The 15,613-nt window shown below is 40.3% G+C and overlaps 1 protein-coding gene across 1 annotated transcript in view; it reads left to right on the top strand.

The window, feature by feature from the left end:
- Positions 1-288: 288 nt before the first annotated feature.
- CDHR3 (cadherin related family member 3) overlaps positions 289-15,613 on the top strand; it is a 41,748-nt gene continuing 26,423 nt past the window's right edge. The window contains exons 1-8 of the mRNA XM_075859413.1: positions 289-345; positions 555-641; positions 727-826; positions 5,493-5,680; positions 9,155-9,323; positions 10,681-10,772; positions 11,053-11,147; positions 15,394-15,498. Coding sequence (XP_075715528.1) covers positions 289-345; positions 555-641; positions 727-826; positions 5,493-5,680; positions 9,155-9,323; positions 10,681-10,772; positions 11,053-11,147; positions 15,394-15,498 — 893 coding nt within the window. The remainder of the gene's footprint in view (positions 346-554; positions 642-726; positions 827-5,492; positions 5,681-9,154; positions 9,324-10,680; positions 10,773-11,052; positions 11,148-15,393; positions 15,499-15,613) is intronic.

Here is a 15,613-nt window from a genome sequence, read left to right as displayed (position 1 = left end):
ATAATTGTACTTAATCGAACTCAGCACCATAAATCTTTATAGTACTGTAAATTTGATTCAGTAGAACTGCGGGGGTCTAGGTGTTACATTGGAACGCAGACAGTCACAATATGCCTGTTGGAAATAGACCTTCCTGTGAAAATATTGATATTTGTATGTCTCTCTTTTGCAACCTTATTGTTATATTATTTATTCTTAATATTTGTATGCTATTGTATACTGATAAACTACAGTATTACTTGATGTATCATATATTGCACCAAGAACTGAAATCAATTTCAGACAGAAATGTCGGCTGAGCGCAATACCGAGCACAAGGTTCTATTGATAATTGTTAATATGGTGGTAGGCAGTTGTATAAAGAATTCTGCACACATTTCTATTATGGGAATATCTTTATAAAGAAGTGTGTACTGAGATGTTGTGCTGTTTGTCATCTTAATCTTTAAAACATATCTGCAATTACTCATTTTGCATTTTCATTGTATTTTCCATAATAAAAAGATTACAGTGGGATGCTTATAAATCGATTATCTTTTTTTCAATGTTTCTAGGCAAATAACAGCATTCTTACCCATGTTAAACAAATACAGAAGTCCCCTAATAACATTCAGATCATTTATTTACAGTTGACTGTTAAAGCAAGACAGAAACCCCATACTTTGCAGAAACTGACGATATGGGATTTTACCCTCTATTAATTGGACATCATATGGTTGTAATTAGCAAAGTGTCAGCAGGGAAAATGTAGTTGTACAAAGCAGCCATTCAGACAGCTTGAGTCTGCCAGAGCGGGATCCACCTCTGACGTCCATATGGTCTAAGGGTAAGGCCACACGGTGCGGTCACGGAACGTTTATGTTGCGTTTTTAAACTGCAGCAAGTCATTATTCAATAGAAGTCAATGGTGAAATGTTTGTTATGGACAGACGGCTGCTATTATATTACAATGTGTTTTTGTGTAGTGGACTGCATCTTCATAATGTCCGACCGCATGCAGTTTATGACCGCGCTGCCAAAGTTGTTACTGAACTGCTTTCGTTTTTGCTAACAGTTCTGCAATGCATTGTAATGAACTATATACAGGAATATACAGTACTGCAGCATTACAGAGACAAAAAACGCATGCAGTTGACCGCATTCAGTTTTCAACTGCAACAAAACCGCAAGAAAACCTGCACCGTGTGGCCTTACCCTAATAAAGCACAGGTACATGGGTTGTCTTTATGAAAGTATGAAAGTAGCCATTTAAAGTTATAGGATACTTAAAGAGAACCTGTCAACTGCCCAAACAACTACAGCTGACATCTCAGTTAGATTGCAGGTGCCTCACAGTTTCTGACGCACACAGATGCCCACACAGATGCCCTCATACAGTATAATACCCAAAGAAATTTCCCCATACAGCATAATGCCCCATACAGCATAATGCCCCCATAGCTGCCCCCAAACAGTATAATGCCCACACACATGCCCCAATACAGTATAATGCCACTACAGCTGCCCCATACAGTATAATGCCCCATAGCTGCCCTCATGCCGTATGATGCCCCCATAGCTTTCCCCATACAGTATAATGCCCCCCAGCTGCCCCTACAGTATAATGCCCCTATAGATTACCCCATACAGTATAATGACCCCATAGCTGCCCCCATACAGTATAATTTTCCCTTAGCCGCCACCATACACTATAATGCCCCCACAGCTGCCCCATACAGTATAATGCCCCCATATCTGCCCCATACAGTATAATGCCCCCACAGCTGCCCCATACAGTATAATGCCCCCATAGCTGTCCCATACAGTATAATGCCCCTTTAGCTGCCACTATACAGTATAATGCCCCCTTAGCTGCCACCATACACCATAATGCCCCCACAGCTGCCCCATACTGTATAATGCCCCATAGCTTCCCCATACAGTATAATGCCCCCAGAGCTGCCCCATACAGTATAATGCCCCCTTAGCTGCCCCCATACAGTATAATGGCACATAGCTGCCCCATACAGTATAATGTCTCCTTAGCTGCTCCCACACAGTATAATGCTCCATAGCTGCCCCAAACATTAAAATGCTGCCTTAGCTGCCCCATGCAGTATAATGCCCCTAGTGCCAGTGTCCACATATAAAGTGCCAGTGCCCACATAGATTGTGCCACAGTGCCCATGTAGATAGTGCCACACACAGTGACGATGTAGATAGTGCCACAGTGTCCCCTGTAGATAGTGCAACACTTCCCATGTAGATAGCACCCCACCCCCTTAAGGATAGTGCCACATCCCCTATAGATAGCTCTATCCAGCCCCTGTAGCCATTGGGACTCCCACTAGAGGTGGAATCTCCAGCCAGAGCATCGGCCACGCTGTGGCTGGGGATTCCACTCCAGTAGGAGCTACTGACATCACTGTCCATATATGGATAGTGAGGTCAGGGATTTCCTCTAGGAGCAGAATCCCCGGCCAGAGCGTCTGCAACGCACTGGCTGGGGATTCTGCTTCGGGAGGAGCCACTAATGTCACTGTCCATATATGCACAGTGACGTCAGGGAATTCCTATAGGAGATTAATCCCTGTCCATAGCGTTTGACAGGGGATTTCACTCCTGGAGGAGCCACTGATGTCACTGTCCATATAAGTAGCGCTGTGCCCGGGAGTCCTCTGTACTAATGCTGAAGCAGGGACTGTTGGGAGGTATGTATCTTGTGTATAGTCCAGCAGTTTAGATTGTTTGGGAGCTTGAATACACTTCAATGGTAGATCTTATCACGGATCACTATTCTGTATATCAGTATACAGTGTTCTTAATTGTGTTTTGGTTAGAAAAAAAATGGAATTCTTTTTTATTGGTTAGATATGCATGCATTCTGATTTTGCCCTGCTTTGTGTTATGTTTTGGTCATATTAAACTATAGGGCAAATGTTATGTACCCCTTAAATATCTAGTGTGCCCGCCCACCTTTGTTGTTTTTCCACTGCTGCATATAGGCACAACCTCCTGTACCATTGTGGAAATCCAGCACAGAGACTCATGATCTGATGTCACACTGTCATTCTCTTCTTTTGGTCAATCTTCAACATTGAAAAGACATTTGTACGAGTTTGCAAAGACTGACACAGGCGTAGTTGTTTGGTTTTCTAGTTTACGTTGTTTGGCACACAAGGAGTTTTGTTTGTAGGAAGCAGCTAAGCTATATGTTATTTGATGTATACTTCTCGGTTGTGATGGGGAAAGTACTTTTTACACATCATTACACATGAATATATTACACATGTAAAATGTTAAGTGCAGACATGCTACTACTTGTTATAAACTTTCAAACAATGTAAATCCTCTGCACTAAAAGTCACCATAACCTTTTATGTATAGGGGACCTTGATCTTTTTCAGATGCAGTAAGTAAACACTGAAAACTAGTTCTGGTGTCTGATTGTAGTAATTTGACAATATCCTATTGTTACATGTTCTTAGTCCATTTAACAACTGTGGCGTGAAAAAGTTTCCCCCCTCCCACACACATTATTGCATATGTGTCACACTGAATGGTTTGTAATCTTTAAACAAATTGTAATAGTAGATAAATAAATGCCTCTTAGTTACTTTATGGACCAAGTGAACATATTTCATTGCTTGTTAGGTTTATCTGGTGTTCAGTTTTTATTGCTTTCAGTGTTAACAGATGGCTGATCACCGCAGGTCTGGCTACTGAAACTACTGGCGATCAGCTGTTATTACCAGGGACAGCTGATGCGAACCACACATTCCAATCAGAAGAAATGTAGTGTGAGGGTATGTGCACACGTAGTGACCAAAAACGTCTGAAAATACAGAGCTGTTTTCAAGGGAAAACAGCCCCTGCTTTTCAGACATTTTTTGAGCAACTCGCGTTTTTCGCTGCATTTTTCACTGCGTTTTCGCTGCGTTTTTTACGTCCGTTTTTGGAGCTGTTTTCATTGGAGTCTATGAGAAAACAGCTCCAAAAACGTCCAAAGAAGTGTCCTGCACTTCTTTTGACGAGGCTGTATTTTTACGCGTCGTCGTTTGACAGCTGTCAAACAACGACGCGTAAATGACAGGTCGTCTGCACAGTACGTCGGCAAACCCATTCAAATGAATGGGCAGATGTTTGCCGACGTATTGTAGCCTTATTTTAAGACGTAAAACGAGGCATAATACGCCTCGTTTACGTCTGAAAATAGGTCGTGTGAACCCAGCCTAAGGGTATGTTCACACGAGGGCGTCCGTAACGGCTGAAATTACGGGGATGTTTCAGCCTGAAAACATCCCCGTAATTTCAGCCGTAACGGCATGTGCAGGCGCTTGAACGCCGCGCCCATTACGGACGTAATTGGCGCTGCTATTCATTGGAGTCAATGAATAACGGCTCCAATTACGGCCAAAGAAGTGACAGGTCACTTCTTTGACGCTGGCGTATATTTACGCGCCGTCATTTGACAGCGGCACGTAAATTACGCCTCGTGTGAACAGACAAACATCTGCCCATTGCTTTCAATGGGCAGATGTTTGTCAGCGCTATTGAGGCGCTATTTTCGGACGTAATTCGGGGCAAAAACGCCCGAATTACGTCCGTAATTAGTGCGTGTGAACATACCCTAATACTACACGTACTCAAATGATTGGGTGACCATGTATTATGCCAAGGCTGTCAGAGTGGGAGCCACTCTTTGGAGCAGCTCTCCATTCTGGCTAATTGAGGGGGGTGCAGAGTGGCATATGGGCAAGGGTGGTCCAGATGGGAAATCCTTGTTATGAATATTGAAATGATACTGATACACCAGCAGCTTCCTTGCGAGTAAATGGAAAAGTAATGGTAATAAAAACTTGCCAGCTGGGTGGAAACTAAGGAAACTTCTTCACTGTTTCTGAAAATGATCATCTAAACCGAAGTCATTGTAATTCTTTATGGATTCGTTTAAGCCATGTTGTTACCAGTTAATGCTCTGAGGTGTGTACATAACTCTATAATGTATACTGAAAAAGCTAGTGCGTTTCCATTTACACTAATATTAAGTGTCATTCCTTCACTATGTAAGTATCTTAATATAAAACAAAAAGCGTTATCCTCCTGACAGTTATAAAGGGAACGGATCATCAGAAAATGACATATTATTTCTATTATAAACATATTTTTTTTTTTTGTTTTGTTACTATTCACATGAAAAATATTGAAGTATTGTTTTCACACTTGCCAAGAAAACAGTCACAAAAGGCTGACATTTCCTGTGTATTGTTTCTCACTTGCCAGCCCTTTAACCCGGGCAGTTTTGGCCTTCAAGACCCAAATATTTTTTTTATACATTTTTAAAAGTGGCCTTAGGCTGACTGGTGCAAAGGATAACTTTCCATATTCAAGAGATCTATCTTTACTTATCTAGTGATATTATAAGCTGACATGGTGGACATAGGTTCATCTTAGCCCATTCTACTATATTGAGAAAAAATATTTTTATTATACTAACTTATTTTTATTAAAAGGAGGAGGCACTTTGCTGTTCATTGGGCTGCCTAATACAACTACATTGGCGGAAAACCAACCAGCTGGAACAGTGGTCTACACATTCTCTGTGAACTTCACATCCTCTTTAATGGTTACTCCCAGGATAATTAATAGCAATCCCCTTACCAGTGCCTTCAGAATTGATAACATCCCTCCAAACTATTTGGTAAGTATTATTATCAAAATAAATGTTAGTGACATTATTTGTTTACAGTTACAGATGCTTCTTCCAAGTCTTAGGGCTTATTCACACGAAGGTATAATACGTCCGTGCTACGCGCGTGGAAATCACGCGCGTCGCACGGACCTATGTTAGTGAATTTCACGCAGCGTATGTGTGCTGTGTGAAACGCACGACATGTCCTATATTTGGCCGTGTTTCGCGCAGCACGCACCCATTGAAGTCAATGGGTGCGTGCAAATTTAGCTCGGCACACGGAAGCACTTCCAGGTGCCACGCGTGATTCGCGCAACAGTAGTAAAATGAATGACTGAAAACAGAAAAGCACCACGTTCTTTTCTGTTTGTAAACATAAAAACAGAGTGTCATAATGATGCCGGCTGCGCGAAAATCACGCAGCCATGCAACATATGCTGATGACATACGGACCTTTTGCGCGCGCAAAACGCAGCGTTTTTTTGCGAGCGCAAAACTGACACGTCCGTGTGAATAAGGCCTTAAGGTGACACTACACAGCCTGACGAGGGCCGGGTAAACGAGCGCCGATCAACGAGAAAGCTCGTTGATCTATCATGTCGGCAGCGCATCTCCCTGGGAGATGCGCTGTCGACAATGATAATAGTCTCAACGATAATAGTTTCAGTATTTAAAATGATACGATCAGCTGATCATCGGCTGATCGTTGCCCTGTTTACACAGGGCAATTATCGGGAACGAGCGTTCTGTGAATAATTGGCCTGTGTAAAAGGGCCTTTAGTCTATAAAATCCCTATATTGCAAAAAAAAAAACAACCAATAAAACCTAAAATTGAGACTCCTTAAAAATATTTCCTGTTGATTATAAACAAAGTTGTAACATTAACCCCTTAATGACCAGACCTTTTTGCATGTCAATGATCAAGGATTATTTTTTGTTTTTTCACAGTTGCATTCCAAGAGTCGTAATTTTTTTTTGTAATTCTGTCGACATAGCCATAGGGAATGGGAGATAAAAAGGAATTTTGCAGTTGTTTTTTTTTTTTTTACGCCGTTCACCCGACGGTTTAATTAATGTGTTATCTTTCGAGTCGTTACGATCGCGGCAATAACATACATGTGTATGTGTTATTTGTTTTGACACTTTTACTAAATAAAACCACTTTTTTGGTTTCATTTTATTTTTACTGTAATCTTTTTTTTTTTTTCATAAACTTTATTTAACTTTTTTTTTTTGTGTCCCTCTAGGGGACTTCACTTTGCGATCTTCTGATCGCTTATATAATGCTTTGGTATACTTAGTATACCAAAGCATTATTGCCTGTCAGTGTAAGGCCGGATTCACACGAGTGTGTGGTTTTGCGCGCGCAAAAGGCACTTAACAGCTCCGTGTGTCATGTTCATATGGTGCGCGGCTGCGTGCTTTTCGCACAGCCGCCATCATTATGACACTCCGTTTGTATGTTTGTGAACAGAAAAGCACGTGGTGCTTTTCTGTTTTCATTCATACTTTTCACTGCTGTTGCGCGAATCACGCGCGTCCCACGGAAGTGCTTCCGTGTGGTGCGCATAATTTTCACGCACCCATTGACTTCAATGGGTGCGTGATGCGCGAAAAACGCCCAAAGAACGGACATGTCGTGAGTTTGTACTGTCTGTATGGACCCATAGACTAATATAGGTCCGTGCGAGGCGCGTGAAAATCACGCGCGTTGCACGGACGTATATCACGTTCATCTGAATAAGCCCTAAAACTGAATGCCTCTGGAATGGCCTAATAGGCAGCTGCTGAAGGCAGACCTGGGGACCTATGTTAGGCCCCCGGCTGCCATGGAAACAGAACGGCGCCCCGCGATTTCTTTGCGGGGGTGCCGATAATGTGACAGAGGGAGCTCCCTCCCTCTGTCAAACACATTAGATGCCGCTGTCGCTATTGACAGCTGCATCTAATGGGTTAAACTGCTGGAATCAGAGCGCACTTCGAAGGGTGAACCGCTCTCTTCTTCAACAGCTGCGTCCTGGATTGCATTTCACAGAATTATAGAATGTCGCTAGCTATAGTCAACAGTGCACACTACTCACTAATCCACCAATGAAAAAAAGTTTCATTATTGGGGGTAATTGTGGCCAGTGTGAGGGGAGTGCTGTGTGTCACAGAACACCAGGAATGCAGAGCGTAGGGAACAGTACTTGGGGTGGGCGGGGATACACATCAGATCTCACAAAGTGCATGATCGGATCTGTAGTTTACTGAGCGAGTTGAAATGACAATTCCAGCTTATTATCTGGAAGTCTGTCCGCAGCTACAGCATTACATCGGAAATGAGTGAGCAAGGCTGAAGTGTGATTTACTGCAGAGAAAGTAGTTGGATGGTTATATAAATATCTTTAGACTTTTTTGTTTTTGTTATGTTTTTTATTTACTCCCCGGATAAACCCTTCAACTGGTTCCCAATCGCCGACCGTATATAAATGTCCGGCGGTCGGGTCCTTAAAAGCTGCGGCATAGTGTATTTACGGTGCAGGTTTTACGGCACAGGTTTTAGCGATCGAGCAGCTGAATGTTGGATCCCTGGCAACCAGTGACTACCGGGGACCCTGAGCACAAGATAGAAGCAGCTTTCGCTATCTCCTTTGATCACTTGTACATAGCGCTCAACAAGCACTGTGTAGAGAATAGAGGCAGCGGCAGCCTCGCGGGGATGCTATTATTGGCAGGCTGCTGCTGGGTCTAACTAGACCCAGCACATCCCTATCAGTGACAATAGTCACTATAAGGGCACGGCCAGACGTAGCAGAGTTTTTCTGCCTCAAATGGTGCAGATTTGGGGCAATTACGCAACGAATCTGCACCAACATTTGCATATTTGACAGGTAATTCAGACGTTGCAGAAAACACAGCAGACTTACCACAGATTTCAGTTTTTGCATTGTAGAGACATATCAGAAGTTTAGATTGATGGGGGACCGAGTGATAAAACCCTCACAGTCGATAAAACCAAGGTTCAGAAGCTCTCAGCTGAGCGCCCTGCACCAACGACTGTGATTGACGCCCTTTGTTAGGCTGAAGACAAACTCACATAGAACGTCTATGAACCCGTCTTCAGCCTAACGATCACAGCTGAAGGTGCAGGGCGTTCAGACAGTGCTTCTGCATCACAATTTTCGCGATGATGGGGGTCTCAGCACCCGGACGCCCACTGGTCAAAACTTCTTTAAATATTTCCTGTTACAGTGTCTGCAAAAATTCCACTCAAAGCCATAATGATATAATATAGAGCTCAAACCCGGATGTACGAATAACATGTAAAAGGGCCTTTTCACTCATACCATCTCAAAACATCAAAGGCCTGTTTTCTTGGGCCCCCACTGATCTAAAATTTATCACCTATACAGTGAGTATGTTATATACATTTACTTGATTAATTTATGTAGGTTCATGTAATATCAGCATTAAAAGTGTACGTGTTGTGCTTGTTACAGGTGGTCACCACAGGTAGTCCTAAACTTGATTTTGAAACAACACCCAGCAGCTTTGATATACAAATCTACATGGAGGATAACACAAGGGCCACCAATTTGCAAACCTTAACTGTGCAGCTCACTAATGTTAATGAACCTCCAGTGTTTCTCGACAGCCTAGCAAATCAAGGTGTGTATCAGCCATAATCATAGCATGTACCGATCTGTCATCTATCCCAACCCACAGATTTGCGGAAATTATTATTGCCATTTATTTTATTTTTTAGTGTGGTAATGGTAGCCATCTCTGCAAAAACAAATTGATACACTGTGTTATGCCTGCTACAGGAGTTGAGGGGTGGTACATAACTCAGGAAGTCTTTATATAGTGGATTGTATATACTTCATCAGGCCCTGAACTAAGTATTAACAGTATCTAAGTTTTGCCTGGAATGTTTGTTTAACCAAGCCCAATGACATACATACAAATGCATCTTATGCTTGGGGCAGATATCTCTGTGCGCATATAACATCCTAGTAGGACATTTACTGGGTTTTATTGGTTTCCATCTATTAATTGTCTGTTCAATGGTTAATATATACATTATGTAAGTAACACAGAAACTTATATAGACAACATACTGAACTACACGGAGTCGAAGATTACATCTTTATTGAAATTGAACAAATTATGGAAAAAATTATAATTTCTCCTTCACCAATGCATCAAAGAATATATTTTTAACATCTTCATGCCCGAATTGAGTTTCAATGGTTGAAAGTGGTCTGTCTAGCTGATTAGTATAGAAATGGGTGACCTATGAAGAAAGATTTTCTGAATGCATCTCATTTAAAAGCTATGCACACCGTCACAACCACATGTTTTTTATTGCATTAATTCACCTAAAATGACATATGAAGCAATGTTGCAATAAGTCTTGATTAAAAATGTCCTACCATTGAGATGAATAGGGCCAAAAGAAGCTGTAGATACAAAATAATATGATCTTTCAGATTTGTGACCATAGGGACATAATGATCAAACTTCTATTTTCACCAAGTTGTCAAATGTTATAAATATAATTACATATGACAATCATTACAGCAAAGAAAAATTTCTATAGAAAGATATTTGGTTCTGTCTGATACTGTTATTTATTTTTAGATTATTAAAACAATCCTTTTTTATAATTAAAAACACCTATATACAGCATATGTTTTATGCTTTCGCTATTGAAATGTAGGCATGTCCAATCCATTCTGCTTCCAATGAATTTTTCACTGGTTGCAAATAGTCTGTCTCTTACAAAAGACATACGGAGATATTTTTGGCTTGTTATTATAGGTAGAATTACCAGCCATCTGTATATTTAGGTAATTGATTTCTGCGTCAATTGCTTTTATTAGATAAGTATAATTTTGTCATACCTGCTTGACACCAACATATAACAAATATTTTCCCACTTCTATATATTAGTGAAGATATCAAAAACCATCTATATTCTTTTTAATGTAGTGTTTATGACTCTAAATGTTATGTCCTGTAGTGGTGAGGATTTATATCCAAGAAGGAACAGCAAAACAACAAATTTATACGATTCTAGCATCCGATCCTGAAGATGCAACAAGTGCACTAAAGGTTGGTTTTCTGAACCTTATAGATTACACACGTGAAAACTGGTCTAGAGATATTTTTAAGTGAATACTGCTCTTGTATTAAACTTTGAACACAGTGTAATTAAGTATTTATAATAAAATATATTAAATATAAATATGAAATATATATTAATGCATTTTTAATAGCTAAATAGTACATATATAGTTAAAGATACAAATGTGATTTGATTTGAAAATGACCCTACAGATTAATGACAAGTCTATGTAACACTGACAGCTGCTAACACTAATATATTTTGCAGTTCTCACTGGCACCCGCTTCAGCCCCATTTGAAGTCTCTCCAATTGGAATAATACAGTCTACAAAAATATTTGATTATGAAACTGATCCACACAGGTAAAGATGTATAAGTCATTAAAGCAACCAGATAGCAACAGAATAGCTGGAGATGCAATAGCTTCCTGATTATTTAATTTTGGCCCTAAAAAATAACATTTCCTTGAGAAATGATGGATTATTTTGGCCACCACTGTTTGCCCTATCCACACAAGGCTAAACCCCAATCAAATGACCATGTTTGCCTACTGCTAAGAGATTACTATTGAGAAAGTAGATGCATCAGGTGTATCTTTCTCAGACATATGTCCCTCACTGTACAGATGCTAAAGTTTTGGAGTGTGCACAACAGCTTTTCGTTGGACTATTTCCAAGACTATTCTCTGGTAATTTACATACAGCACATGCTATATTATAACTTCTTTTTAGACAAAATGCTAAACAGGACAGTTTTGAGAGGGGTACGTTTTAGGATTCTATTCCCCAGCAGTATAGTGATTTAAAATCTAGTGACAGTTTCCCTTTAAACAGAACTGTCAGCTCTCCTGATGTGAAAATAATAAGATAAAATTATTCTGGAGCCCCTTTACTTGTAACTCTGCATTGTGCTGTTCCTCTGTTATCCCTCCAAGAAAGGTATAAATAAATTGACAACTACGTATTCGGTTAAAGGTTGTGTCACTGCACAGTCTAATACTGTCCAATCAGTGCTCCCCGTGCCAGACTATGCAGGGACACGCCCCTTTGACAAGGAGAATGGTAACGCCCATTTGTCAATTTATTCATACATTTCTAGGAGGAATAACTGAGAAACTGCACAACGCAGAGTTAGAAGAAAAGTTGTTCCATGATTGTTATTTTAGGAGGAATACAAGTATTTACTAAAACCGACACATTTAAAAAGCTGACTGCTCCTCTTTAACCCCTATCCGCACCAGGACGTAACTGTACGTCGTTGCAGGAAGTTACTTCCCGCACGAGGACGTACAGTTACTGAGTTAATCCCGGTGCACACTGTCGGCGACAGTGTGCACCGGGAACCAGGAGGTCAGCTGTCGCCGACAGCTGACACTCCCCTCTTGCCGGCCAGCGGTCCTTTGCCGCTGATTTCGGCGCATTAACCCCTTAAATTCGGCGATCGGGTGCAATCGCCGAATTTTAGGGGTTTCTAACATATCGGCAGACCCCCGTCCGAAATCGCGGGGTCTGCCGATAGTTAGTATGGCAAACGGAAGCCAAACAATGGCTTCCGGGTCTGCCATGGACAGAAGCCCATCAGGACCAACCTTCGGCTGGTCCTGATAGGCTTCCTGTCAGAGTGACAGAAAGTCACTGTGCCGTTCCCGATGCACACTGTCGGCGACAGTGTGCATCGGGAACTTGGAGATCAGCTGTCCCCGACAGCTGACACTCTCCAGTGTTGCCGATCAGCGGCTCATCGCCGCTGATTTCGGCAATTAACCCGTTACATGCGGGGCTCGATTGCGATCTCCGCATGTAGCGGGTTTGTAGCGCATCAGCAGCCCCCATGCAATCGTGGGGGCTTCTGATGCTTGTGATGGCACCTGGGGGCCAGACAACGGCCCCCAGGTCTGCCATGTATGTCAGCCTATGAGGATTAGCCTCTGCTGATCCTCGTAGACCAACTGTCAGAGTGACTGTGACGTCACACTGACAGTTGGAATACATTACACTACCTAGGTAGTATAATGTATTCTAGCAGCGATCAGAGCTGCAGGTCAAAAAAAAAAAAGTGTAAAAAGTAAAAAAAAAAGTTAATAAACAAAAATATAAAGTGTAAAAAGTAAAAAAAAGTTAAGAAAAATGTTTTATAAAAGTGTAAAAATAAAAGGTTTTGTTTTCCTATAATAAGTCATTTATTATAGGGAAAAAATGAAAACGTTAAAAAAAAGTACACATATTTGGTATCGCCGCGTTCGTAACGACCCAATCTATGAAACTATAATGTTAATTTTTCCGCACGGTGAACGCCGCAAACAAAATAAACTGAAAACGGTCAGCATCGCTATTTTTTGGTCACCACCCCTCCCAAGATATAGAATAAAAAGTGATCAAAAAGTTGCATTTACCCCAAAATGGTACCAATGAAAACTACAACCCGTCCCGCAAAAAACAAGACCTCCCACAGCTTTTTTGACGAAAAAATAAAAAAGTTACGGCTCAGAATAGCGTGTCCCAGAAAATAAATTATTTTATAGAAACTTCATTTTATTGTGCAAACGCTGCAAAACTTAAAAAAAACTATACACATATGGTATCGGCGTAATCGTACCGACCGGCAGAATAAATTAAAACGTAATTTATTGCGCACGGTGAACGCTGTAATAAATAAAGAATTTAAAGCGCCAAAATCGCTGTTTTTTGGTCACCCTAGCTCTAAAAAAGATCCTGAGGGGCCAAAATGCTCACTATACCCCTAGAAAAATTCCTTGAGGGGTGTAGATTCCAAAATAGGGTGACTTTTGGGGGGTTTCCACTGTTTTGGTCCCTCCGGGGCGTTGCAAACCCGACATGGCACTGAAAACCAATCCAGCAAAATCTGCTTCAAAAAATCCAAAAGGCGCTCCCTCCCTTCTGAGCCCTGCTGTGGGTCCAAACATCAGTTTACGACCACATATGGGGTATTGGCGTAATCGGGAGAAATTGCTTTACAAATGTTGGGCGGCTTTTTCTCCTTTATTCCTTGTAAAAATGAAAAAATTCTATGTTTCCACAGAAAAATAGGTGATTTTCATCTTCACAGACTAATTCCACTAAAGTCTGCAAAAAAACCGTGGGGTCAAAATGCTAACTATACCCCTAGAAAAATGCCTTGAGGGGTGTAGTTTCCAAAATGGGGTCACTTTGGGGGGGTTTCGGCTGTTTAGGTACCACAAGACCTCCTCAAACCTGACATGGTGCCTAAAATATATTCCTAAAAAAAGGAGGCCCCGAAATCCACTAGGTGCTCCTTTGCTTCTGAGGCCTGTGTTTCAGTCCATTACCATACTAGGGCCACATGTTGGATATTTCTAAAATCTGCAGAATCTGGGCAATAAATATTGAGTTGCGTTTCTCTGGTAAAACCTTCTGTGTTACAGATTTTTTTTTATTACAAATGAATTTCGGCAAAAAAAATGAAATTTGTAAATTTCACCTCTACTTTGCCTTAATTCCTGTGAAACGCCTAAAGGGTTAAAATATTTTCTGAATGTGGTTTTGAATACCTTGAGGGGTACAGTTTTCAAAATGGGGTGATTTATGGGGACTTTCTAATATATAAGGCCCTCAAAGCAACTTCAGAACTGAACTGGTCCCTGAAAAAATAGCCTTTTGAAATTTTATTGAAAATATGAGAAATTGCTGCTAAAGTTCTAAGCCTCGTAACGTCCTCGAAAAATAAAAGTACGTGAAAAAAAATGATGCAAACATAAAGTAGACATATAGGAAATGGTAACTAGTAACTATTTTGTGTGGTATTACTATCTGTTTCACAAGCAAATACATTTAAGTTTAGAAAAATGCAAATTTTTGCAAATTTTTGCTAAAATTTGAAGTTTTTCACAAATAAATATTGAATTTATCGACCAAATTTTTTCACTAACATAAAGTACAATATGTCACGAGAAAACAATCTCAGAATCGCTTGGATAGGTAAAAGCATTCCGGAGTTATTACCACATAAAGTGACACATGTCAGATTTGAAAAAATAGGCTGTGTCCTGAAGGCCAAAACAGGCTGTGTCCTAAAGGGGTTAACGCTCTTTAAACAAATGCACCACTTGTATTTATATTTTAAAAAAAAGCCAATCAGAATTGTACTTTAAGATGATACAGATCATGCAGTACTATACCAATTTGTGCTACAAATACTTCACTACTGTAAATCTCCCCTGGGGTCCAGGGACTATAAAGTGACAATTACTATAGGCATTCCTTTTAATGAGGTTTAAAGATTGTATTACTCAACTTCACGTATCCACTTTTATGTTGGAAAAGTCAAAATCAAACTAGGAGTAACTAGCAATAACTCTCAAGTAACTGGGTGTATCCAAGAGTATCTTCTGTGTAATACATCCAAGTATATAGAAAAGCTGGTGTTTTGGAGGCTGGTGTCTATATCATAATATATAGTAGTCAGTTTGTGTAGCTAAAGCCAAATGAAACTAAAATATTAATTATTTATAACTTAGTTTTGTCAGAAAATCACAAATTGCTAAATTTGGTATACGAATAATTATGAATGATATATTTATATAAAATTCACAAATAGACCTAATAAGCCGATTTTATTTCCTTTTATTAGTTACTCACTTACTGTGGAAGTAACGGATTCAGGAGGATTGTTTGTAAATGGAAGTTTGGAAGTCATGATAACTAACATCAATGATAAAACACCTTACTTTACAATGTACGTATGTACATATTTTTATGCCAAGTATACATACTCGTAGACAAAGCCATTATAAGTCCATATCAATGTTATAAAAATACAAAAAAAATGTTCTGTAGTGTAAGCGGAACAG

Source organism: Rhinoderma darwinii, chromosome 3 (genome assembly GCF_050947455.1).
Source record: "Rhinoderma darwinii isolate aRhiDar2 chromosome 3, aRhiDar2.hap1, whole genome shotgun sequence".
Lineage (NCBI taxonomy): Eukaryota > Metazoa > Chordata > Amphibia > Anura > Rhinodermatidae > Rhinoderma > Rhinoderma darwinii.
This window is presented reverse-complemented; position numbering and strand designations above follow the sequence as displayed.